This window comes from Scylla paramamosain, unplaced genomic scaffold, assembly GCF_035594125.1.
Source record: "Scylla paramamosain isolate STU-SP2022 unplaced genomic scaffold, ASM3559412v1 Contig26, whole genome shotgun sequence".
NCBI lineage: Eukaryota > Metazoa > Arthropoda > Malacostraca > Decapoda > Portunidae > Scylla > Scylla paramamosain.
Genome location: NW_026973691.1, coordinates 522,501 through 546,763, shown reverse-complemented (window position 1 = coordinate 546,763; position 24,263 = coordinate 522,501). Strand labels below are relative to the sequence as shown.

Sequence of the window (24,263 nt, the reverse complement as noted above, 5' to 3'; positions counted from 1 at the left end):
CCTGGCAACACCACCCAGCCACACCACCTACCACCTCAACACTGTTTTGCACCAGCCACATCTTAGCTAATCTCTTACATCACCTATAAGCCTTAAGCCTCCACACTCGTCACACCACCACTCTCAGCTGCACCTCCCAGCCACGCCACCTACTACATTTGTTCCTGCGGCTAGACTTGGGTGTCGTTGGCCCTCCGTTGGTGTGGCTGTGGGTATGGTAGGCGCACACTGACAGATGAGCCGCTTGCCTCCTTGCTGGCTGCATCTGAGGATAGTACAGGTGTGGTAAGGCTTTGACTTAGACCAGGTGTGTTAATTAGGTACCCTCTATTGCAGTGGTTTCCAACCTTTTCGAATTCTCGTCCCCCTTCGTTAAATGACAAGTTCCCTGCGCACCCTCCACTCTGGTTTAAATACTGCTATTTACTGTCATAGTCGGCACAAATCAGTGATAAAAAAAAATTATACAATACATAATTATGTATGACTGAATGTATAGGCTTACCTTTACTAGTGTGATGGTTGCGCTTGCTTCTCTGAGCAGAGTTTCTCAAATCTCGGAGAATGTGATGAAATTGAGACCCGTAATTCCTTTTCTATTACTAAGCAAGAACGGTATTTTGTTTTGAGGACAGCAACTGAACTAAATCCTGATTCACACAAGTATGATGTCACAAAACGTAATAAAATGCCAATGGCCTTAGTTGACAAGGAAGGGTACTCATCTTTAACTTGCAACCAAAATTTTTCCAAAGGTCCTGCATCAAACACAAGTTTCAGCGAACCGTCACATGACAAATCAATAAGTTGCTCCTGGTCAGCTGTAGACAGTGTGCTTGTAGAGTTATCACCAAATGGGTTTCTTATCCATTCGTAATCACTTGTGTCTACATCTTTAAAGTAAAATGAGCACTTCCCCAGGAGAGTGCTCAGCAAACAATTCATTTCCACCTAGTACGCTAGTATGTTTGAGAAACTCTTGCAAATTTGGTAACATGTCAAAACTGTTATTTTCTACATTCCTTTTCCATAACTCAATTTTCTTCATAAATGCACGTATTTTGTCACTCTGTGCGAAAATATTCATGTGGAGCCCCTGCATAGACTGATTCAGTTGGTTAAGTTTCTCAAAGATATCAACCATGTAAGCAAGTTTTTTAATGAAATAATAATCTGTGAAAGTCTCCATCTTTGGTTTTATTTTCACAAATGAATGTAGCAATTTCATTTCTAAGTTCATACACTCTATGGAGTACTTTCCACGGGATAGCCAGCGTGATTCACAGTAATACAGTAGAGCAGTGTGTTCAGCACCAAAATCTTTACATAACTGTGCAGTCTTCCTTTCAATGGACTGTTCTTTATGTAATTTACAACCCTGACAACATCTTTGAGCAAATTACCTAACTCTTCATTCATACTGCCTGATGCAAGTGCCTGTCTATGAAGCATGCAGTGCGTCCATGAAGTGTGTGGAGCCTTTTCCCTCACCAAAGCTTTCAGTCCAGCATGTCGTCCTGCCATTGACTGGGCTCCATCAGTGCACAGTCCAACACAATTTTCCCAGCTTATTCCATGTTCATTGAAAAAATTGTCAATCATGTTGAACACTTTTACAGCTGTGGCTCTACCAACAATAGGTTTACAAAACAACAGATCTTCCTTAATTTCATTGGCAGATATATAGCACACATAAGTTATTAAATGAGCATCTTTCACTACATCAGTAGCCTCATCTATTTGCAACCCAAAATGCAAATATTTAAGTACATCTGCAAGAGGAATGCTGCGTAACTTGTTGGCACTTTGTTCATCGAGCATTATTTCCACCATGTCAATAGCAGCAGGTAATACCCAGGTTTCTGCTATGTTGTGAGCTTTTTTGCATCTTGCACTTATGTAGGAAACTTTATAAGAAGCAAGCAAAGCACTTGCAGCTGTGGTAGATGTCTTCGTGAAAGCCCGCCTCTGTTTATTAAATTCATCAAGTCTCCTTTTAAAAAATTCCAGAGATTTGCCAACATGTTCAGGATGCTGTGTTTCAAGGTGGTGCTTCAATTTGCTTGGTTTCATGCTGTCCATGGCCAAAATATTTAAACACAACACACATTGAAGTCTCTCCGTTCCACTAACAACCGTAGATGTAAATCCAAGCGAGAGATAGCTGTCGTCATACTTTCTGGTTTTCGTATGCCTGCTACTTTCATCACATTTACTGGAGTGAGGTTCACTTTCAGTTTCTTTCCTTTTGCCTTTAATCAAATACTTTTCCATATTTCAAAATTTTAGTGAAATAAACAAACGCACACGCTCAAAACTATTCCTTAGCTTTGTAATTTTGCAATTAACAGTTATATTTACGAGGCACTTGTTACGTCCAGAACGGTCACAGAGCTACCGTCTTACCACCGCACCCTCATACTACTGTGGCGGTGTGGCCACACAGCCAACTCCCAAAGCTGGAGTACTGACATGTCCGAGACGTGAACCGAATGGGAACCATACAAACGATGCGTTGTTTCTGGTAATCATTACAATATTTATATTTACAGCACGTTTCTCTCTCTATCTTTTATAGTTGTTTAATTCCTTAGTTACTTAGTAGCATTTGAAATAATTTATAATTGTATTTAGACAATAACATTTCATAATTCATATCTGAAATGTTTTCTCAATACTTAACCAATTATGTATTCCATCAAAATCAATAATGTTGATATATAATCATCTACTAAGTAATTTTTCCACTTTATGAAGTGCTTACGCCCCCCCTGGCAGCCCTTCGTGCCCCCTTAGGGGGGTGCGCCCCACAGGTTGGAAACCACTACTCTATTGGATCAGGTGTGTTAATTAGGTACCCTCTATTGGACCTGGTGTGTCAATTAGGTACCCTCTATTGGACCCAGTGTGTTAATTAGGTACCCTCTATTGGACCCAGTGTGTTAATTAGGTACCCTCTATTGGACCCGGTGTGTTAATTAGGTATCCTTTATTTAATTAGGTATCTTGTACTGATAGTGTTGTTGTTTAGTTTGGGCTGAAGGTAGATATGCACTACAGTGTCACTTATATTTATTATGTATTATGTATTGTTTATGTATTGTCTTTTGTATTATGTATTTTTATATGTATTTAGTGTTATGTATCATTTCATTATGTAGCATGTATTATCTATTGTGCACTGTGTATTATTGTACATGACTTATTTTGCTGATATTTCACTTTGGTACTCCTGCATCAAACACTGACTGACTGACTCACTCACTGTAAGCATTTGTGTGTATCCTGGTGTACATTCTGTGTGTCCTAGTTTCAATGCAATTATGAATAACAAACAAAAAATAATGCACACTTTTTTTTTTTTATTAATGGCAAGAAATATTTATAACAGAGAGCTTGTTATGGTCATTAATTGGGACTCTCTATCATAACTATTTTCATTATCACCATTATTGTTACAAATAATACTCCTATAACTGCAAATCTAAATGGAACCATGAAATAATAAGGAAAAGCAGAGGTCAGGAGAAGAAAATCAATCAAATAACCATAAAAGGAACTACTAGCACTGCTAGCAACAGACACACTAACAAACCCAGTAAATGAAATAAATAAAATAAAATAACAACAACAACAACAACAACAACAACAACAACAACAACATCAACAACAACAACAATAATAATAATGATAATAACAATAATAATAAAGATAAATAAATGCATTAAAATCCAAACAAATAAATAAATAAAACAAGAGGTCAAAAATCAAATATAGTGGGTGTTTGTAAATGAGGCAGCAGTCCCACAGGCAGCCAGTGTGAGCAGAGGCTGTGTGATGACAAGAGAGTCCTGCACACTGGTCATCTTTGTACAGCTGAGGTCATTAGCTGAGTGTCCTCTTGCACTCACTTTCCTGATTGTGTGTTTTCCTCTAGTCTCAAGTCTAAGGACCCATCTATTCCCAGGCTTTGTGAGGAGACTGTCAGTAGAGAACTCCAGACTGAAGGAAATGTCAAGGCACAGGAAGCTTGACTTCTGACCATCACCGCACTAACAACTATCGCTTTTCATTCATTTATCTTTTTTACTCTGGTCTTAGGGTGTAGCACGGTGGCCCACAAGAATAACCCTTTCTTCCAGGGACCAACAGGGTTAAGAGTGTGAATGATGTGTGCATGTGTGTGTGGGGCTTTGTTTAGACCATCCTGTGTCAGATTTTTGGCCTGGTATACAGATGGACAAATCTTTTTATCTTCACTCTATCCCTTCACACCACAAAGCTGTTCCAAAAAGGAAAGACAAAAGAGATGGAACAGCCAGCTGTGACCTCACTGTACATTTCACAACCTGCCTTTTAAAAATTCTGTTCTTTCACACAACTCTACATGCACCTAATACATGCACACCCTTCACTCAAAATTCAAAATTATCATGGCGACTCCTACACCAGCCTCGGAGTCCCCAGGACAAATGTCCCCAGATCAGACTGCTCTTCTGGTGAGTGTCTTGACACCACCCTCAACTTTTTCTTCAATAACTTCTGCAACATTTGTGGCCTTACATCTTCTTTTCAATCTGTAGAACACAACCTCTCTACTAAACTTCATCTTTTCCTCCCCAAAACACAGGTGTCTGAGGCAACTGACAGTACCCCCTTCTTTGTTCCCCCCTACTTTCTCTATCCTCATTTTCTGCCCAAAGCTGGATGTTGCAACTATGCATACAACAACTTAAATTGCTCTTGTGCCCACACTCTTGAATCTTCTGGATTTTTCACTGTCTGGCTATGACTACAGTCACTCTCAAACAAAATTTATCTGTGCTGTATACCTCTCACCTACAAGAAGCTCCTCTTGCTAGAAAAATTCTTTGACTACTTAACTTCTAAAGTGAGCACATTCTGACTCTCTTCCCTTTTGCAGAGATCTCCATTCTTGGAGACTTCAATGGTCATTACTAATTTTGCCTTTCCTCTCCCTTCACTGACCATCTTGGTGAACTAGCCTTTAACTCTGCTATCCTCCATGACCTAGAGCAACTGGTACAACACTCTACTTGTATTCCTGATTGTCTTGGAGATATGCCCAATATTCTTGACCTTTTCCTCACCTCTAACCCTTCTGCTTATGCTATCATCCTATCATCTCCATTGGGCTCCTCCAATCACAATCTGCATCTTGTCCTATCCTTCCAATCTGTCCCCAAGATTCCCCAAAGTGGAGGTGCCTTTGTCATTTTGCCCCTACTGGAGCTGAGTAGGTATTATGCTGATTTGCCTTGGAATGACTACTGTTTCTGTGTCATAGGGTACCCATCTCTGTGTGCTGAGTGCATAACAAAGGTGATAGTATGTGCTATGGAGACATACAATCCTCACTCTTTCTCTTGTCCTAAACCATTGGTTCCCAACCTTCATTACATTACTTGTTTACTGACTTTTCAAGTTTGCATTACCTGCATCATCAAGTGAAGGCACAGTACTATATATCTGCTATAAAGAAACAGTGGTAAACCTTATAAAGCAATCACTCAATTGCATAGCTGGCGATGATAATGAAAAACTTATCACAATAAATGATAAATCAATGATGATAATGTTATCAGTGATAACTGATAATTCAGTAACTGGTGATAGATTTAGTGCCGATAACTGATAACCAATAAATCTATAAATCCAAGATTCTGATACTAGTGATAACAATATTGATATTTTAAGTAAAAAAAAATGAAAAATCCAAATCTTTATTTTTAATCTTGATCTTAGAAAACTTAGAAACATCTTCAAAAACTTCTAATTCAATGTTTATCCTGTCTCTTCACTAATGAAAAGTACTGTTTTAATTAAAATAACTACATTTGATTTTGAAAGTTAACAACTTCAACGTGCTCATGTTCCTAAAACTACGTTACAAAGGGGGGATGACGTTAGTAGCACTGTGCCGTGGGTAGTGAAGATGGGCATTGGCAGCACTGAAATCAGGAAGGAGTGAACTGGTACTCAAGATGAGACCAGAGGCAGGAAACACTGTGATTGGCCCAAAGAGCAACAGCAGCAATTACTTCATGCTACCCATTAAGATCCAGGGCTTGTTCCTCCCTCTCCTCTACCCTCCAACTACTTCATGCTACCCATTAAGATCCTTCCCAGTGATGTTTTCCATGCCCTTGCTGCCCTCAGAAGGCTTATGGACCTGATGGGTCCCTCGTATTGTTCTCTGAAACTGTGCCTCCATGCTTGCATCTTGCCTATTCATCTCCACTTGTTCTGTTGTTGTAAAATAGTGTGGTGAGAGCCTTCCCTGTCATCTCTCCCCCAGTACTCACCCACTGAGAGCAAGTATCCACCTCACTGGCTGGCTCCCTCTAGCATTCCTTCATTTCATTCATACAAACTTGCCCAGAGTAGTAAAAAAGATCAGACAACTTCCTCCAAAGATCACATTCCCAGATCTTGGTCTTTGTGGAACTCCTCATAAAAAGCAGTTTATTAGTCCACATACCAATAATTTATTTCACATGAAATTCACTGGAATTTGTGGCACCAACATTTGGAGAAACCATAAACATTTACAAACTCATTCACTTTCATTGTTACCATTTGTCCACACCACCTTACTGTATTTCAGATTATTACAGCAGAACAGATGATGATGTCATTAACTATTCTCTCAAAACCCCCATCCTACTCCACACATCACTACTCTGTGCAGGAAAAGAGATGAGTGTGGAGGAACATGTACAATGTATGGCACTGCAATACTAACTGATAGATTTAGAATACAAGACGACTGATATCAAAATGTTACAAGACTTATCCATGTATTAAGTTTGGGCATCACTCCTTCAAAACAGTCACCTTCACCACCAATAAAGTGGTCCCAGTCCTGCTGTCACTGCTCACACGTGTTCAGTAAGTCTTGTTCTCAAAGCATGTTAAGCACCTTCTGTGACTCGGGCTCAACCTCTTCCATGGAACACAGCATAACAACATACGGAAATCAGAAAGGCTGCCAGAAGTCATCAGGCTTACCCGTGGCAGTCCCTGCACAAAATATACCTACCTATTTCCATCTACCATCCCCATCCATAAATCTTCTTTTAAAAATCCTAAAGAACCAACACTAACAACCTGATTACTGAGTCTATTCCATTCATCCACCACTCCATCTGAAAACCAATTCCTTCCTATCTCCCTTTTAAGTCTGACTTTTCAAACTTAGATCCATCCTTTCTCGTTTCATGGTGTCAAGATGGCATCCTTTTCACCCACAACTTCCTTTATCTTTAGGAAGAGGAAGAAGTTACAAATGAAATGTGGATCCAGGTCTTGTCCCCAGTGGAGACCCTCAATGTGAAGGTTGGGTCATCTGGGGCACCTTCTGTTTGGAGATCAGAAGCCTGGGCACAAATTTTTCAGCTATGTGGTCATATTCAAATCAAACATGGGGATTGCCTCAGCTGTTCTGTATGATGCACCAACCCTGACACCAACTCCCTTCGCTGATCTCCAACAATTCTCTTGCACGTCACTCAACCGTTTCCATGTTTTCAGTGTCTGAGCTCACGGAATATCATCCTGACCTCTTGTCATCTTCCAGAGATATTCCGCTGCTCTTGAAGAATACATGGCACTTGACGCACCTCACATAACTCACTGCTTCCTTGCCACACATGTGCTAAATCATGTCAAAGGTCTTTGCTGAATTTGACACACAATTTGGTGTTAACTCTGCTCTTGTTTGCAGTTCATGATGAAATATGAAGTTCAGCATGAGGCCACAAAACTCATGTGACATGGCTCACAAAGTTCACAGAAAGATACCAATTGGCAGACTGCTTGATAACTGTCACTGTCCAGTCCCATCAGACATGCATCCTTGTACAGCCACCTGTTGGTGTACTATGGAACTAGTCTTGGGGCTTTGATACCACCTCACACTTCATTTTACCCTTCAATCCCAACATGTCAGTGGTAGATGAGGTAATCTCATTCTTGTGTATAGATTCCTTTAGTTACAAGGAATATGTATTATGTTGCTGGGACACTCACTCTGTGCTTCTCTCAAATGAATGATGTATAATAAAAGCTAAGATAAGCAACAGTTTCAGCTTTTTCTGGCACACACAGTCATCTATCAAGAATCTGGCAAAGCCTGGGATGAATATAGCAGCGTGTTATGACCACAGGTCTCTGTGCTCTTACACTGTAAATATGCACTGTGATGCCCCATGAGTACCTCTGGGGTGATAACACTCATGAGGTCCACAGCTGGCTGCTGCATTACCAGACAACACAGTGCACCACTTGTGGAAGACATGAGGTCATTATGTACACTTCCTTCTCAGTGACAAAATGAATCCAAGAAATGTATACAGTGGAACCTCAGTTACTGAATGTCTCCCTCTCCGAACAACTCTGTTTTTGAACAAAAATTTTAACTCCTAATTGCTTTGATTACTGTACCATAATTTGATTTTCAAACAAAGTTACTCGATTTCAAATATTACAACACGTAACAAAAGCTGCCATTTATTACTAATTTATAGTTTCTATAAATAGTTCCTTTGGAGGAGAGACACAGAGGGTAAGACAGTAATTCAATCTTTGAAATAAGTTAAATGTGATCCTACTGAAGAACCTCAATGTAAACAAACAAGGTTCGGGGCTCAGGAGTAATCCCAAGCCTCCTGTGGCTCTCCCGATGACCCACAATGCCATCACTACTGCACAACTGCATTTTTCCAGTAGCTTTTCCCAGCAGCAAGATGTCTAAGTGTTATGATCACCTTCATTTTGGCAGCGAGTGGGTTGCTCCTCTCTGTCTCTGTAAGGCTTCCCTCACTTCATGGGTGACAAAGAGAAAGCCAGCATGGTCTAAACAATATCTTTTGATGAGTTCTGTATCACTAAGTTCATTCAACAAAGCTTTTCTGAATAAAAAAAATTCTAAGCTGGAGATGCTGTGGAGCAGCCATCTTAGCAGCGGGAGTGTTGGTCATTACCCACTAAGACATGGTGGATGCGAGTCTGAGAATGGATTAATCTATTTTAGAATGACTCCTGTGGGGAAAATAGTATCGGTTTTCAAACATTTTGGATTTGGAACGACATTTACGAACAAATTAAGTTAAAAAACTGTTGAATGAAAGATAAAGCAAAAGAGATAAAGATGAAGTTGAAACTGTCCTCATACTCAAAGTAATGAGGAGTTATGGATACTTCCCTTGCAGAGTCAAAATGAGTTCAAACTGGCAGGAACTGTATCAGATGAAGAGGCTTGCTGACAAATAAAAGTAAAACAGTGCAGATGTAACACAATTGCTCACTGTCAACTACAACAATGTAAAACTAGAGATATAAGATAGGAACACACTGATAAATAAAGCAAAAACAATTGACATGTAGGATATCTGAACCAACTGTATAAAAAAAAATATATATATCCTAAAAAAAAAAAATGTTCATAAAGCAACCCAAACAACATGCAAAATGAAGCTGAAACTTTCCTTCTTGGCAGAGAAGTGACATACCTCTCTCAGCATTGGAAAGGGCCTGGGCTGCTCCCTTCCCCTTGGCCCCCTTAGAGGTTTTGTCTGGGGGTGTCTTCACTCAGGGCAGGAGGGGTTGGGGACGCCTGCAAAATGTGGCCACTTGAGAGATGGGACAGCCACCCTTGAGGAGTCAACCAGCCAACCAGCCAGCTATCCCACAGTGGACTAGTCAGCCAGATAGCCAGCCAGTCAGCTAGTCAGCAGGAAAACCAACCAGCCAGCCGGTCAGCCAGTTAGCCAGGCATCCAACCAGTCAGTTAGTTAGCCAGCCAGCCAACCAGAAAGATAGAAAGCCAGCCAGCCCAAGGAAAACACTACACACAGAGGAGGAGAGGTACTACAAAGACTAAATTTGGTATTATTAAGAGAAGTGGACATTGTTGAACACATGAACTACAATCATCCTGTAGGAAAAAGTGATTGTGTGATGGTAAGGTTTCATATCAAAGAAAAAGAAGAGGAAAGTAGATGGGAAAATTATAAGGATGAAATATTTAGCTATGGTAAAACTAGTTTCAAATAAACGAGGAGATACTTTGGTAAGATGGAATGGAGTGCCTTTATTACAGCAAAAGATGTGCAGAAACAGGAAGCACTAGTCACTAGGTATATATAAGAAGGGAGTGAAAAGATGTGTACCAAAAGGAAACACAACGATAAGATATAACAAAGACTGGTATAACAGAAGGTGTGAAGTTAAAGTTGAAGGATGTGTTTGACAAAGTATCACACTGAAGGTTGATATGAAAGATAAAAACACAAAAAGAAGATAAAAACACAAAGACTGCTATAAAAGAATATGTAAAGTAGTGAGGGAGGAGAGGGAGAAGGCATGGACTAGATGGAGGTGAAAAATGCAAAAATGTGGCAAAACTACACCACTACAAGAAATGACTGTGTAAGGGTTACTACAGAAGAAAGGACAAGTTATGAGAACAATGTTATGGACAAATGTAAAGAGGAACCAAAACTATTCTTCAGGTGTGTGAGGAGCAAAATGAAAAACAAAGAAGGTGAATGGTCAAATGTGTGAGGATCTGGCTGACATGGCAGAGATGATGAATAAGAGTTTTCATTTAGCATTCACAATGAGAGGATATTTGTGGGGCAAAGTGAGATGAGTGAAAAATGGGTCCGGGGAAAATCCAGGTGACTGAGGAAGACATGTGGAAACAGTGTGAGGGACTAGATGTTAGAAAGGCCCCTGGACCCAAAAAAGTGTTGGGATGGATACTGAAAGAATGCAATCAGCAGGTGACATGGGTGGTGCACAGTATTACTGAGAGTTCCTTAAATGAAAGTAGAGTCCTGCTTAAATGAAAGAGAGTAAAAAATAATTCCAATTTATAAAGGTGGTAACAAGAAGAGGCGATGAACTACAGACCAGTGTCTCTAACAAGTGTGGTATGTAAAATGTTTGAAAGATTAAAGAAGGATAAATTAATGCATTACCTAGAAAATGAAGTGATGATAAAACAATTTGGATTTAGAAGACAGAGGTCATGTATTATGAACCTGATGAATTTTTATTCAAGAGTGGTGGATACAATACAAGAGAGGAATGGGTGGGCAGACTGTGTATATTTAGCCCTGAAGAAAGCCTTTGATAAAGTGCCACATAGGAGACTGCCATGGAAGATGGAGCATGATGATGGTCTGAGGGATGGCCTGCTGGGATGGATGGAGAATTTCTTGACTGAGAGAGAGATGGGAACCGTGGTAAAAGATTGGGAGTCATCACAGAGGAAAACTGAAAGTGGAGTACCCAAAAGCTCAGTGCTGGCACCAGTCATATATGAATGATATGATACAGAGTGTGAATAGCTACATGAGCCTTCTGTGCAGATAATGCCAAGTTCCTGAAAGAGTTGAGAGTGAGGAAGATTGTGGAGTGTTGCAAGAGGATCTGAACAAGATATTGGAGTGGAGTCATAGATGGGAAATGGAGTTTAATCCAGAGAAATGTAAAGTAATGGAATTTGGAAAGAGTGAGAGAAGAGTAAAAGGAAATTATGTGTTGAATGGTGAGAGGTTGAGTAAAGCAGAGGAGGAAAACGATCTGGGTGTTACGGTCAGTGGAAATTTGATCCCATAGAAACACATTAGCAGAACTACAGGAGAAACCTATAATTTGTTAAGCCTATAATTTGTTGAGAGGAATAAGGCCATCTTTTGAGTATAACAATGAAAAGATGATCAGGAAGATGATTATATCACTGATTTGACCTAGACTGAAATATGCAGCTGTAGTGTGCTCATTCTACATGAAAAAGGATGTAATGAAGTCGGAGAAAGCTGAGAGATGGTACCAAGAGTCGTTTGTCATACGAAGAGAGACTGGCAGAGTTGCACCCACCAATACTGGAAAAAAGGAGAGAAAGAGGAGACTTGACTGCTATATACAAAGCACAGGAGGAAGTGGAGGAGGTGGACCAGAGTGACTTGATGGTTTAGGATACGTGAGATATTAGAGGACATGGAAAGAGGCTGAAGAAGAGTACTTGTAAAAGAGACATCAAAAAAATATAGTTTCCCACAAAGAAGTACAGATGTATAGAACAGTCTGGATAAGGAAATAGTAAATGCAAGAAGTATACATGGATTCAAGGCTAAACTGTATATTGAAAGATATGGAGATGGGATAGCACCAGCATACCTCTTGTCCCATAAAACTGGATATTGAAGGAATGTAGAGAACAACTGGCTTATAAAATTCACAGTCTAGTGGTAACACCACTATCACAGGGAAGAGTACCAAAAGATTGGAAGAGAGCAAATATTACACCAATATTCAAAGGAGGAAATAAAGAAGACCAAATAAATTATAGACCAGTGTCCTTGACTAGTGTTGTAGGAAAACTGTGAAAGAAAAATAAAGGAGAGATAGATGGAACACTTGGAAAGAGATAAAGTTTTGGTAAATTGTCAATTTGGATTTAGGAGGGGAAGATCATGCTCCATGAACTTACTGTCCTTTTACTCAAGAGTAGTCGACATTGTGCAAGAGAGAGACAGATGGGTGGATGGTGTCTACTCAGACTTGAAGAAAGCGTTTGACAAAAGTACCACACCAAAGATTGCTATGGAAGAAAAAAAAAATATGGAAAAATTGGAGGAAGACTGCTGGAGTGGATGGAGGACTATCTGGATGATAGAGAGATGAGAACTGTAATACAAGACCAGAATTCATCTTGGCTGAAAGTAACTAGTGGTGTCCCACAGGGGTCAGTGTTGGGACTGATAATGTTTGTAATGTATGTGAATGACATAAATGAAGAAATAGACAGTTATATGGACTTATTTGCAGATGATGCTGAGCTGATGAGAAGGATAGAAAATGTAAATGACTAATAATAATAATAATAATAATAATAATAATAATAATAATAATAATAATAATAATAATAATAATAAACGGTTTATTATTTAGTCAGTTAACAAAGTGAAAATGTACATAGGGGGTGGGGAAATACTTAACATTAATCCTAAAGGTAAGTCTAATCTAGAAGGGACTACTGATTGATGGCTCGCACCATGGTGGGAATCGCACTGTTTCTGTACCAGTACCGGTACTGGTACTGCAAAATTATTTAAATAAGATAAATAGATGGAGTAAATCTTGGCAAATGGAATTCAATTTAAGTAAATGTAAAGTAATGGAGTTTGGTAAGAGTAAGAAAAGAATACAATATCATTATGAGATGGATGGTGTGAAGTTACAGAAATCAAAAGAGGAAATGGATTTGGGAGTAACAGTTACTGAAAATTTGACTCCATACAGACACATTGATAAAATTACTGGAAAGATGATGAATTTGTTAAAAAGAATGAGAATGGCATTCTCACATTTGGATAAAGAAATGATAAAAAAGTTGTTGATTTCCATGATAAGACCAAGACTGGAAGTGTGGTCTCCTCATACAAGGAGGAATATTATAAAATTAGAAAGAGTACAAAGAGCAGTCACTAAGATGGTTCCAGAGTTGAGCAAGTCAACCTAGGAAGAGAAATTAAGAATGTTGGAAATTCCTACCCTTGAAAATAAGAGAGAGAGAGAGAGAGAGAGAGAGAGAGAGAGAGAGAGAGAGAGAGAGAGAGAGAGAGAGAGAGAGAGAGAGAGAGAGAGAGAGAGAGAGATTTAATAAACATCTATAGAATGGTAAATGGTATGGAAAATGTGTTTTATAACTTTAGACACACAGAGTACAAGGGGACACAATAAGAAGTTGAAGAAAGTTAACTGTAGAAGAGACATTAAGAAGTATAGTTTTCCTCACAGAAGTGTGAACAAATGGAACGAACTCAGTGAAGACATTGTCAATGCCGTAACTGTCCACGCTTTTAAGACCAAACTAGATAGGCATAGAGACGAGATACTATGAGATCACTCCCCTCCTTACCACTCAGTCATGAACAAAATAATACTCAGCAAAATAATCAAACAAATAAAAGAAAGGTTTATAATATTTTAAGTTTTCTTGATCCACATCACACTAACACTTCTGGAAAATCTTTATCCCCTTAATAAGGATCCAGTTATCTACAAGTGCCACCTCAGGGCTCCTCCCTAGATGGCCTGTAGACTGTACACAGGGACTTTTACAATACCCGAAATGCATTCCTTCCCAACAGTGGTGAGAGGCAGGGGAGTGATATGCTGTGACCCTTCACAAAGGAGCACTTCAGGCTGCTGCCTCACACCAGCATGGTCTGTGGCTGGGGAAGTGTCCTCTCCAGGCTTCTCCCCATATGCTGAGGATTCTGGAAAGACAAAGACAACTAACTTATATAGAGAAGACTACATTAAGGTGCCAATCTCAATAGAATATGATTATGAAGAAAAAATAATCAAAATTTGATAAGTGTCATGAGACCATCTTCATGAAAGAACTGAAGTTACAGGCAGGGGGAAATACAGGACCAGGCAGGGAGTTCTTAAGTTTAACAGTTAAAGGAATGTAAGACTGAGAATACTGGGAGGTGGACAGAATAGTAGCAAGCCTTGTGCCACAAGACCACAACAGGAGGAGAGGCAGACAGTTAAGATGATCAAAAGACCAGCTGCCATGCAAGAAACTACAGAAGATAGCAAGAGATGCAACACTGCAGGAGAGAGAGAGAGAGAGAGAGAGAGAGAGAGAGAGAGAGAGAGAGAGAGAGAGAGAGAGAGAGAGAGAGAGAGAGAGGGGGGGGGGGGAGGGGGGCAGGCAGTCTGAAGACAGTCAGTCAGAGGAGTTGATGAGATGAAATGCTTTTGATTCCACCCTAACCAGCTGAGCAACACGAGTGGAGTACCCCCATACATGTGAGGCATACACCATACATTTATTTATTTATTTTTTTGTTGCAAAGGGCAACAAAAAATCCAATAAAGAAAAATGCCCACTGAAATGCCAGTCCCATAAAAGGGTCAAAGCAGTAGTCAAAAATTGAAACTCCCTCTTGAAGGAATTCAAGTCATAGGAAGATGGAAATACAGAAGCAGGCAAGGAGTTCCAGAGTTTACCAGAGAAAGGAATGAATGATTGAGAATACTGGTTAACTCTTGCATTAGAGAGGTGGACAGAATAGAAGTGAGAGAAAGAAGAAAGTCTTGTGCAGCGAGGCTGACATGGATGGATAAGGCCCCTGTACAGAGTTAGCAGCTGTGGGGGTGAGGAAAACTGGTGAAGACAACTCAAAGTGCTTAACTGTTTTAGCTAGAGATGAGATGTGAAATTTCCAGTTTAGGTTACTAGTAAAGGACAGACCCGAGGATGTTCAGTGTAACAGAGGGGACAGTTGAAGGTCACTGAAGAGGAAGGGATAGTTGTCTGGAAGGTTGTGTTTATTTGTTAGATGTAAAACTTGGATTCTTGAGGCACTAAACAACACTTAATTTTGCTCTCTCCCAATCACAGGTTTTAGAAAGGTCAGAAATCAGGCATTCTGTGGCTTCTCTGAGTGAATTGTTACATTCCTGAATGCTTGGACATCTACAAAAAGATGTGGAAAGATGCGGAGTGATATCATCAGCATAGGAGTGAACGTGACAACGATTTTTAGTAAGAAAATTATTGATGAATACCAGAAAGAGTGGGTGACAGGACAGATCCCTGATAGGAGGAGAATGGTGACCAGTTAGAAGATTATTGATGAATACCAGAGAGAGTGGGTGACAGGACAGATCCCCGAGGAACATGACTTAGGAGAAGAATGGTGACTGTCTGTCACTGGAGCAATAGAACAGTTAGAAAAGAAACTTGAGGTTAAGTTACAGAGAAGGATAGGAGAGTGCAAAGAAGAGTTGGATGATGGTGTTTACAGGGCACAGCACAGACCTAGGTAATTGCAGTACACATTACATACCTGGGGACTTTTACAATATCTGAAATGCATTCCTTACTGACAGTGGTGAGAGGCAGGGGAGTGATATGGTGCGACCCTTCACAAAGGAGCACATCAAGGGGAGTGATATGGTGCAACCCTTCACAAAGGAGCACATCAAGGGGAGTGATATGGTGCGACCCTTCACAAAGGAGCACATCAAGGGGAGTGATATGGTGTGACCCTTCACAAAGGAGCACATCAAGGGGAGTGATATGGTGCGACCCTTCACAAAGGAGCACATCAAGGGGAGTGATATGGTGTGACCCTTCACAAAGGAGCACATCAAGGGGAGTGGTATGGTGTGACCCTTCACAAAGGAGCACATCAAGGGGAGTGATATGGTGTGACCCTTCACAAAGGAGCACCTCAGGCTGCTGCCTCACACCAGCATGGTCTGTGGCTGGGGGAATGTCCTCTCCAGGCTCCTCCCCAGATGCCATGAATTCTGGAAAGACAGAGACAGCAGAAGCACTCCCTGCAGCTGATGGCAGCAGCATTTGGCCACAAAGTTGTGCATGCTCCTGTGCAGTACCTACTGAGGGATTTATAAAGTTTAATGTGAATTAATGCAGTTTTATTTTGAAGGAGTTTTCCATTTGTGGTGATTTGTACAAAGTTATCTAAGATGCTGGGTGTGTCATAAGGCCCAAGTCAGTCCTCCTCAAGCCAGGAACCTTTCCTTCCTTGCTTTTTATTATTCTTTACAACAACTTTCATTCCAATCTTAAAGTCAAATGACTTATGTCCTTTAGCTTTCCTCATTTCATATTATTTATTTTGTTCAGCTTGTGCTTTAGCAACATGACTGGCAACTTTTTCTTTTATGGCTGTCAAGCGACTCTTTCTTGATTCCACTGACTCATCTGAGGGGCTCAAATTTGGGAATTCTAAAATATCAACTTTTTCATGAAGATCATTTTGGTGCAGTTCAACAGTGTTGGCTGTCTACCAAACTTCAAGAAAGAGGGAGAACACTTTATTGAAGCTTGCATTGATGTTCATATACCAAACAGAGCAGCCTCCGAGTGTTTGTCCCAGTCATTCTGATTCTCATTTACCAATTTAATTAAAGAGCCCTTCAGCGTCTGGTTGGTCCTCTCATCCTGGCCATTAGTTTGGGGGTGGCAAGCAAGTGTTACAAGGTGCTTCACTTGGACAATGGAAAAGAGTGTCATTTAATGTATTACAGAATTCCTTTCCCTGATCAGTTAAGGTTTTCTCTGGGGGACCAGAACAGTGGAAAATACTCTGCAATACATCACATACCAGATCAGCAGATTTTGAAGGCAGTGGAAATGCCTCTATAAATCTGGAGTGTAAGTCTGTTAAAGTAAGGATGTCCTTGTTGCCAGACTGAGTTTCTTTTAGGGCCCCATCAAATCTACATCAACCATCTGCCAAGGGCCTTCACTCTTAATAGGATTCAGGACTGGTGCTACAGTTTTCATCTTTTCAGATCTCTGACGTCAGTCACACTCACCTGTCCAATTCACTACATCTTTCTTAATGCCTATGCAATAAAATCTCTCTGTAGTTTTGGCAATAGTCTTAGTGATGCCCATGTGAACTCCTCCTCTACTGGAGTCATGAACATCCTGAAATACTTTCCTTTTCTGCTCCCTGGTGAATATGACCACTTTCACCTGAACTGGTCCTCCTTCCTTTGCTCTGCAGGTGTACTGGATTCTGTCTGGGCCACCATCTGCAATTTTTAGTAATCCTAATACCATACAATCACAAAGTGTGCCATGGGAAGGAGGGAGACTAATATAGAATTTTTTTCTTTGATGTAAGAGCCAAGGGCAATAAAGAAAAAAAAAAAAGGCACACTAAGGTGCCAGTTCCTGAAGAAAAGAGCCAAAATGATTTCCAAAATTGAAGAAGTGGCATAAGGCCTCCCTCTTGAAAGGACTGAAGTCATAGGAATGGGAAAACAGAAGTTGGCAGAGAGTTCCAGAGTTTACCAGTGAAAGGGAAGATTAAGAAAATACTGGTTAACTCATGCACTTGGCAGGTGGACTGAATACTAGAAAACCTTGTACAATGAGACCACAAGAGGTGGCGAGGCATGCAGTTAGCATGAAAGATACCAAGAGATGCAACACTGCAGCAAAGAGAGAGAGAGAGAGAGAGAGAGAGAGAGAGAGAGAGAGAGAGAGAGAGAGAGAGAGAGAGAGAGAGAGAGAGAGAGAGAGAGAGAGAGAGAGAGAGAGAGAGAGAGAGAGAGAGAGAAAATTGTTTCAGCTACCTTACACATTTTCACTGTTGTTCCTGTAGTAAATCTTTCCAAGCTCTCCTTCCACACACACACACACACACACACACACACACACACACACACACACACACACATTCCTTCTAACACCTGTGCTCCTACATCACAAACTTTAAGAACATCCCAAAATGCTTTTCTACCCACTCTGTCATAAGCCTTCTCTAGATGAATGGTACATGTAATATTTATGTTTACCTTAGCATGCCTCTATTATAATTGTGATTGCAAACATATGCTCCACAACACATTTCTTTCTTGAAACTTTCCTGTTCCCCAACGACCATCACCTCTATCAATAACTTCTATCAATCTCTGAGTCAAGACTCTCCCACAGACTTTTCCTGACACACTAAGCAAACTTATCTACCCTCTGTAACCTTTTTGTACATTCCTGCAGCCTTTCCCTTTATATAAACATACAATAACTGCCTCCATCCACTCATCAGGTCCTGCCTCCTTGTTTCCAAGCCAATTCACGTAATTCAAATCATCCAGTCTGCTATCACTTCTCCATAGTTATTCCATCAGTGTCTATAGCTTTGCCACACTTCATCACAACTATTGTTTTCTTCATCTCCCTAACAATTTCTCTCATTCTCTACCTGCTTCTATACACATGCTAATTATTATTGTTTCTCCTGTCATCTTATTCATTTGACAAAGTCTTCTCCAAGTAACTTGCACTTCTTTCTTGCTGCTTACAAGAACTTTATACCCTCTCTCTACTCACACAATCCCACACTCTTCTTCCCCCTCTCTTTTATCCCCTCCTTCCAGAACAAGTTATTGTCATTAATTTTCTTGCACCCAGCTTTCTACCAAACTTCTCACACAATTCCATGCTCTTCTTCCCCCCCTCTTTCTTCACTTCCTTCCAGAACAACTTATTGTCAGTGATCTCCTTACACTCAGCTTTCTACCAAACTTCTCATCCACTCTCATCTTATTTTTTCTTATGAGTTCCTTCAGTTTCATATTCCAAGACCTACACTCTAATTTCTCCTCATTTTAATTTCCTCTGAGTCATTTCTCTGCACCATTTTCTCATAGGCCCTCTTCTCTTCCACAGCCACCTCCATCTCAGCCATGCACTTTTTTTTTTTAACTTGTATCCCCAAGACTCCCTTGTAGTTACCATATCAATGAATACTTTTTAACATCTTTATCCTCTGAGGCCTCCCCAACTATCTCTCACTTCTCTGTCTTTCACATACCTCACATTCCTCTCTACTACACACCTTACTGTCCAACTATTTAAATAACTTTCCCCCAATGTGTGTAACAACGATATATATTTTTTTTTCATCACGGCATTGTGGTCTGACCAGAGTTCCATTTAATTCTGTGGGACACGCCCATCAAACATTCCTTGGCATGCCAACCATTTCCTTAATTCATCTCTCATCCACTGCTAAACACTCAGTCAGACTTTTCTGTTCACCATTTTAATCTCGATATCTCCTCCACGTGAACCTGTGGATCACTATGGTGGAAGGTTTTTTAGCACACAACCCTCAAATCCATGCATACGTAACTATCCCACCACAAGTTTGTTCATTGTAACATGACTCGCTCTCTCTGCTGCACATAAAGGAATTGAATATATGCAGCACTCAATCCCCTATTCATTTACTCACAAACAATATATCAGTATGGCACAATAACGTCAATTTGGGCTTGTTCCCTGACTTACCCAGAGTACGTTGTGTTGAGGACCGGATACATGTCCATTATAGCATAACTCGCTATGTTTACTGCACTTTCAGTAGCAAGGTATATGAAACATTAAATTTTTCATCTATTTACACACTAACAATATCTCAATACGCCATAACGCCAAAATGAGCTTCTTTCCCGGTCAGTCATGGCCATCACTATTTAAGGACCAAATATACGTGTAATACTTCATATTTGCTTACTTTTCTCTGCACACAATATTTTTTACTGCATATACAACATTGCGATACATACATTGCTAGTAACTGTGCACACTAAGCATGCACACCTCCATATTCCCGCTGTAAGCCGCCACGCCACACCAAAGAAGGTTTCAACAAGTCCTGGCGTCGTGTGCTGCCGGGCCGGGGATGCACAGAAGACGCACCTCAACAGAACAGAACAGATAGAAAGTTGGTGAAGGGTAAAGAGCTTGGATAGAAGAAGATAAAAAGAAGGGAAAATGAAAGACAGTAAGAGAATGAATGTTTGTGGGCAGAGCACATTGTTATTTTTCTTTTGTTGACTAATATTGGGAAGGCGCCAGCTCGTATTCTGTGTTAATTTAAGCATTTTTACCCTGCCTAAGAGGTTGCCTTTGATTATTTATTTATTGTTCCGTATAACAAGTAGAACCCAACTAAACAGTGTCCACGCCACACTTTGTACTGGCCGCCTGACACCCACGGAACAAGCCCTCCGCCTAATGATAAGGCATAATTTTGCAATGTCCTTGATAGTTTACACCCATTCTATATTCACAAATTATTCTTGAACATTTCTGCTAATGGTCCCACGTACTCCTGGATTATAACACTGTCTAATGATAATTTTTGGATCTAAATATTAACAAAGAATTTCTTTCAAAATAAAGAATATTATCAGTACTGGCATATTTTCTCTTAATCTACAATGTTTAGTGATTTTGATTTTCCTGTGGCTGGCCCAGGAGAACCCGGGAATATGGTTATTTTCCAGTGCCTTGTAAACTAAGGGATATTACTCTGTACCATTTCAAAATATCAACAATTAATTTAACAATTTCTAGCTTATAATTTCATTTAATTTTCTTGTTCTAAAATTTTATTGATTCCAAAAGTGTATACAAAATTTTGTTTACACAACCAAGAAGTAAATTTTTATATTTATGACCGTTCCTTTAGGCTATAAAAAAATATTTAATGGCATTGTTATTATTTGGATGGTATTGTCTTCTCTTTTTTTTTTTTTTTTTTTTTTACTATTGGTATTTTGTGCCATGACACCCACACAAGCAAATCTCTGCCTATAACGTGTGCTGCTCATCGCTTGCATCTTGAAACACGATTCCTTCGTATATATTGGCTAATTACTCGTTTTATTCCTTATTTTTGTAGATAATTCTAGATCAAAGAACTGCATCCCTGAGGGAAGGCTGTACACAAGGCTATCCCGCATGCTGCTTCAGCCAGCCGCACACCAGGTAGAGAGAGAGAGAGAGAGAGAGAGAGAGAGAGAGAGAGAGAGAGAGAGAGAGAGAGAGAGAGAGAGAGAGAGAGAGAATTATTATGGTTTTCAATTATTATCATATTATTATTATTATTATTATTATTATTATTATTATTATTATTATTATTAGAGAGAGAGAGAGAGAGAGAGAGAGAGAGAGAGAGAGAGAGAGAGAGAGAGAGAGAGAGAGAGAGAGAGAGAGAGAGAGAGAGAAATATTATCTACAGTTCTTCTTCTTCTTCTTCTTCTTACTACTATTACTACTACTACTACTACTACTAGTACTACTACTAGTACTACTACTACTACTACTACTATCACAATCACAATTATTATTATTATTATTATCCTTGCAGGTGCCTCCTTACTACCTATATACTGACTGACCACCGTCTTGACTACCACCACAGTAACCACTATTACTACTACAACTACCACCACCACCAACATTGTTCGCCACCACAGTTCGTCTGCCACAACCACAAGTGCATCCTACCACAATTTAAATGTGATGATTATGACCACTGTGGTGATGGCAGTGATGAGATGGATTGTGGTAGTAGTGGTGGTGGTGGTGGTGGTGGTGGCTGGGAAGTAATGTTGGTAGGTGGAAAACATGACTACAGTGGAAATGCTATGGTATGTACAATTGTGGTAGTTATAATTGTGGTAGTTACAATTGTGGTAGTTACAATTGTGGTAGTTACAATTTTGGTGGTTACAATTGTGGTAGTTACAATTGTGGTAATTACAATTGTGGTAGTTACAATTTTGGTGGTTACAATTGGTGGTAGTTACAATTGTGGTAGTTACAATTTTGGTTACAATTGTGGTAGTTACAATTGTGGTAGTTACAATTGTGGTAGCTACAATTGTGGTAGTTACAATTGTTGAAGTTTAAGATATTTTAATTAAGAATTGTGGTTACTACTACTACTACTACTACTACTGTTACTAACCTAACCCTTTACTCTTATTCAGATTCGCATCATCAACAACAACAACAACAACAATGATGGCAGTAGTAGCAGTAGTAGTGAATGGTCATACGTATGTGATGACTATTTTGACTATCAGGCGGCCGATGTTGTGTGTCGGACTATCGTCTTAAAGGAGCCGTAAAATTTACTAGGAATAACTATTTCGGTGATAGTAATAGTGGTAAGCAATAGTAGTAGTAGTAGTAGTAGTAATAGTAGTAGTAGTAGTAGTAGTAGTAGTTAAATTTTCTACTGGTTAACTCTTGCATCAGGGAGGTGGACAGAATAGTGGTGTATGACTGAGAATACTGGTTAACTCTTGCATCAGGGAGGTGGACAGTATAGTAGTGAAAGACTGAGAATACCGGTTAACTCTTGCATTAGGGAGGTGGACAGAATAGTGGTGAATGACTGAGAATACTGGTTAACTCTTGCATCAGGGAGATGGACAGAGTAGTGGTGAATGACTGAGAATACTGGTTAACTCTTGCATCAGGGAGGTGGACAGTATAGTAGTGAAAGACTGAGAATACCGGTTAACTCTTGCATTAGGGAGGTGGACAGAATAGTGGTGAAAGACTGAGAATACTGGTTAACTCTTGCATCAGGGAGGTGGACAGAATAGTGGTGAGAAAAACTGGCGGAGACGTCTCAGAACACCTAACTTCATAGAAGCTGTTTTAGCTAGAGATGAGATGTAAAGTTTCCAGTTCAGATTATAAGTAAAGGACAGACCGAGGATGTTCAGTGTAGAAGAGGGGGACAGTTGAGTGTCATTGAGGAAGAGGGGATAGTTGTCTGGAAGGTTGTGTCGAGTTGATAGATGGAGGAATTGAGTTTTTGAGGCATTGAACAATACCAAGTTTGCTCTGCTCCAATCAGAAATTTTAGAAAGATCAGAAGTCAAGCGTTCTGTGGCTTCCCTGCGTGAAATGTTTACCTCCTGAAGGGTTGGACGTCTATGAAAAGACGTGGAAAAGTGCAGGGTGGTATCATCAGCGTAGGAGTGGATAGGACAAGAAGTTTGGTTTAGAAGATCATTAATGAATAATAAGAAGAGAGTGGATGACAGGACAGAACCCTGAGGAACACCACTGTTAATAAATTTAGAAGAACAGTGACCGTCTACCACAGCAGCAATAGAACGGTCAGAAAGGAAACTTGAGATGAAGTTACAGAGAGGATAGAAACCGTAGGAGGTTAGTTTGGAAATCAAAGGTTTGTGTCAGACTCTATCTGTTGTCCAAGGCAACAGCAAAAGTCACCAAAATCTCTAAAAGAGGATGACCAAGACTCAGTAAGGAAAGCCAGAAGATCACCAGTAGAGCGGCCTTGATAGAACCCATACTGGCGATCAGATAGAAGGTTGTGAAGTGATAGATGTTTAAGAATCTTCCTGTTGAGGATAGATTCAAAAACTTTAGATAGGCAGGAAATTAAAGCAATAGAACGGTAGTTTGAGGGATTAGAACGGTCACCCTTTTTAGGAACAGGCTGAATGTAAGCAAACTTCCAGCAAGAAGGAAAGGTAGATGTTGACAGACAGAGCTGAAAGAGTTTGACTACGCAAGGTTCAAGCACAGAGGCACAGTTTCGGAGAACAATAGGAGGGACCCCATCAGGTCCATAAGCCTTCCGAGGGTCTAGGCCAGCGAGGTCATGGAAAACATCATTGCAAAGAATTTTAATAGGTAGCATGAAGTAGTCAGTGGGTGGAGGAGAGAAGGGAACAAGCCCAGAATCGTCCGAGGTAGAGTTTTTAGCAAAGGTTCGAGCGAAGAGTTCAGCTTTAGAAATAGATGTGATAGCAGTGGTGCCATCTGGTTGAAATAAAGGAGGGAAAGAAGAAGAAGCAAAGTTATTGGAGATATTTTTGACTAA

General features: G+C 40.1%; 1 protein-coding gene and 1 long non-coding RNA gene across 5 annotated transcripts in view; one reads left to right on the top strand and one right to left on the bottom strand.

The window, feature by feature from the left end:
• The window catches only part of LOC135097591 (uncharacterized), a 36,256-nt gene extending 15,970 nt beyond the window's left edge, over positions 1-20,286 (bottom strand). For 2 of the 4 annotated variants that reach the window (XM_063999519.1, XM_063999520.1), the window contains exons 1-5: positions 19,892-20,022; positions 15,903-17,625; positions 14,163-14,315; positions 9,534-9,637; positions 154-265 (exon numbers count right to left, since the gene is read on the bottom strand). In XM_063999519.1, the coding sequence (XP_063855589.1) occupies positions 154-265; positions 9,534-9,545 (124 nt within the window). In that variant the 5' untranslated portion in view covers positions 9,546-9,637; positions 14,163-14,315; positions 15,903-17,625; positions 19,892-20,022. Of the gene's footprint in view, positions 1-153; positions 266-9,533; positions 9,638-14,162; positions 14,316-15,902; positions 17,626-19,891; positions 20,023-20,169 lie in introns of those variants that run through there. The other 2 variants (XM_063999517.1, XM_063999516.1) reach the window with 2 other exon arrangements.
• LOC135097593 (uncharacterized) lies at positions 20,261-22,035 on the top strand. Its single transcript, XR_010265870.1, has 3 exons — positions 20,261-20,387; positions 21,291-21,376; positions 21,759-22,035. It is a non-coding gene; the product is annotated as an uncharacterized LOC135097593 (long non-coding RNA).
• Positions 22,036-24,263: the final 2,228 nt, after the last annotated feature.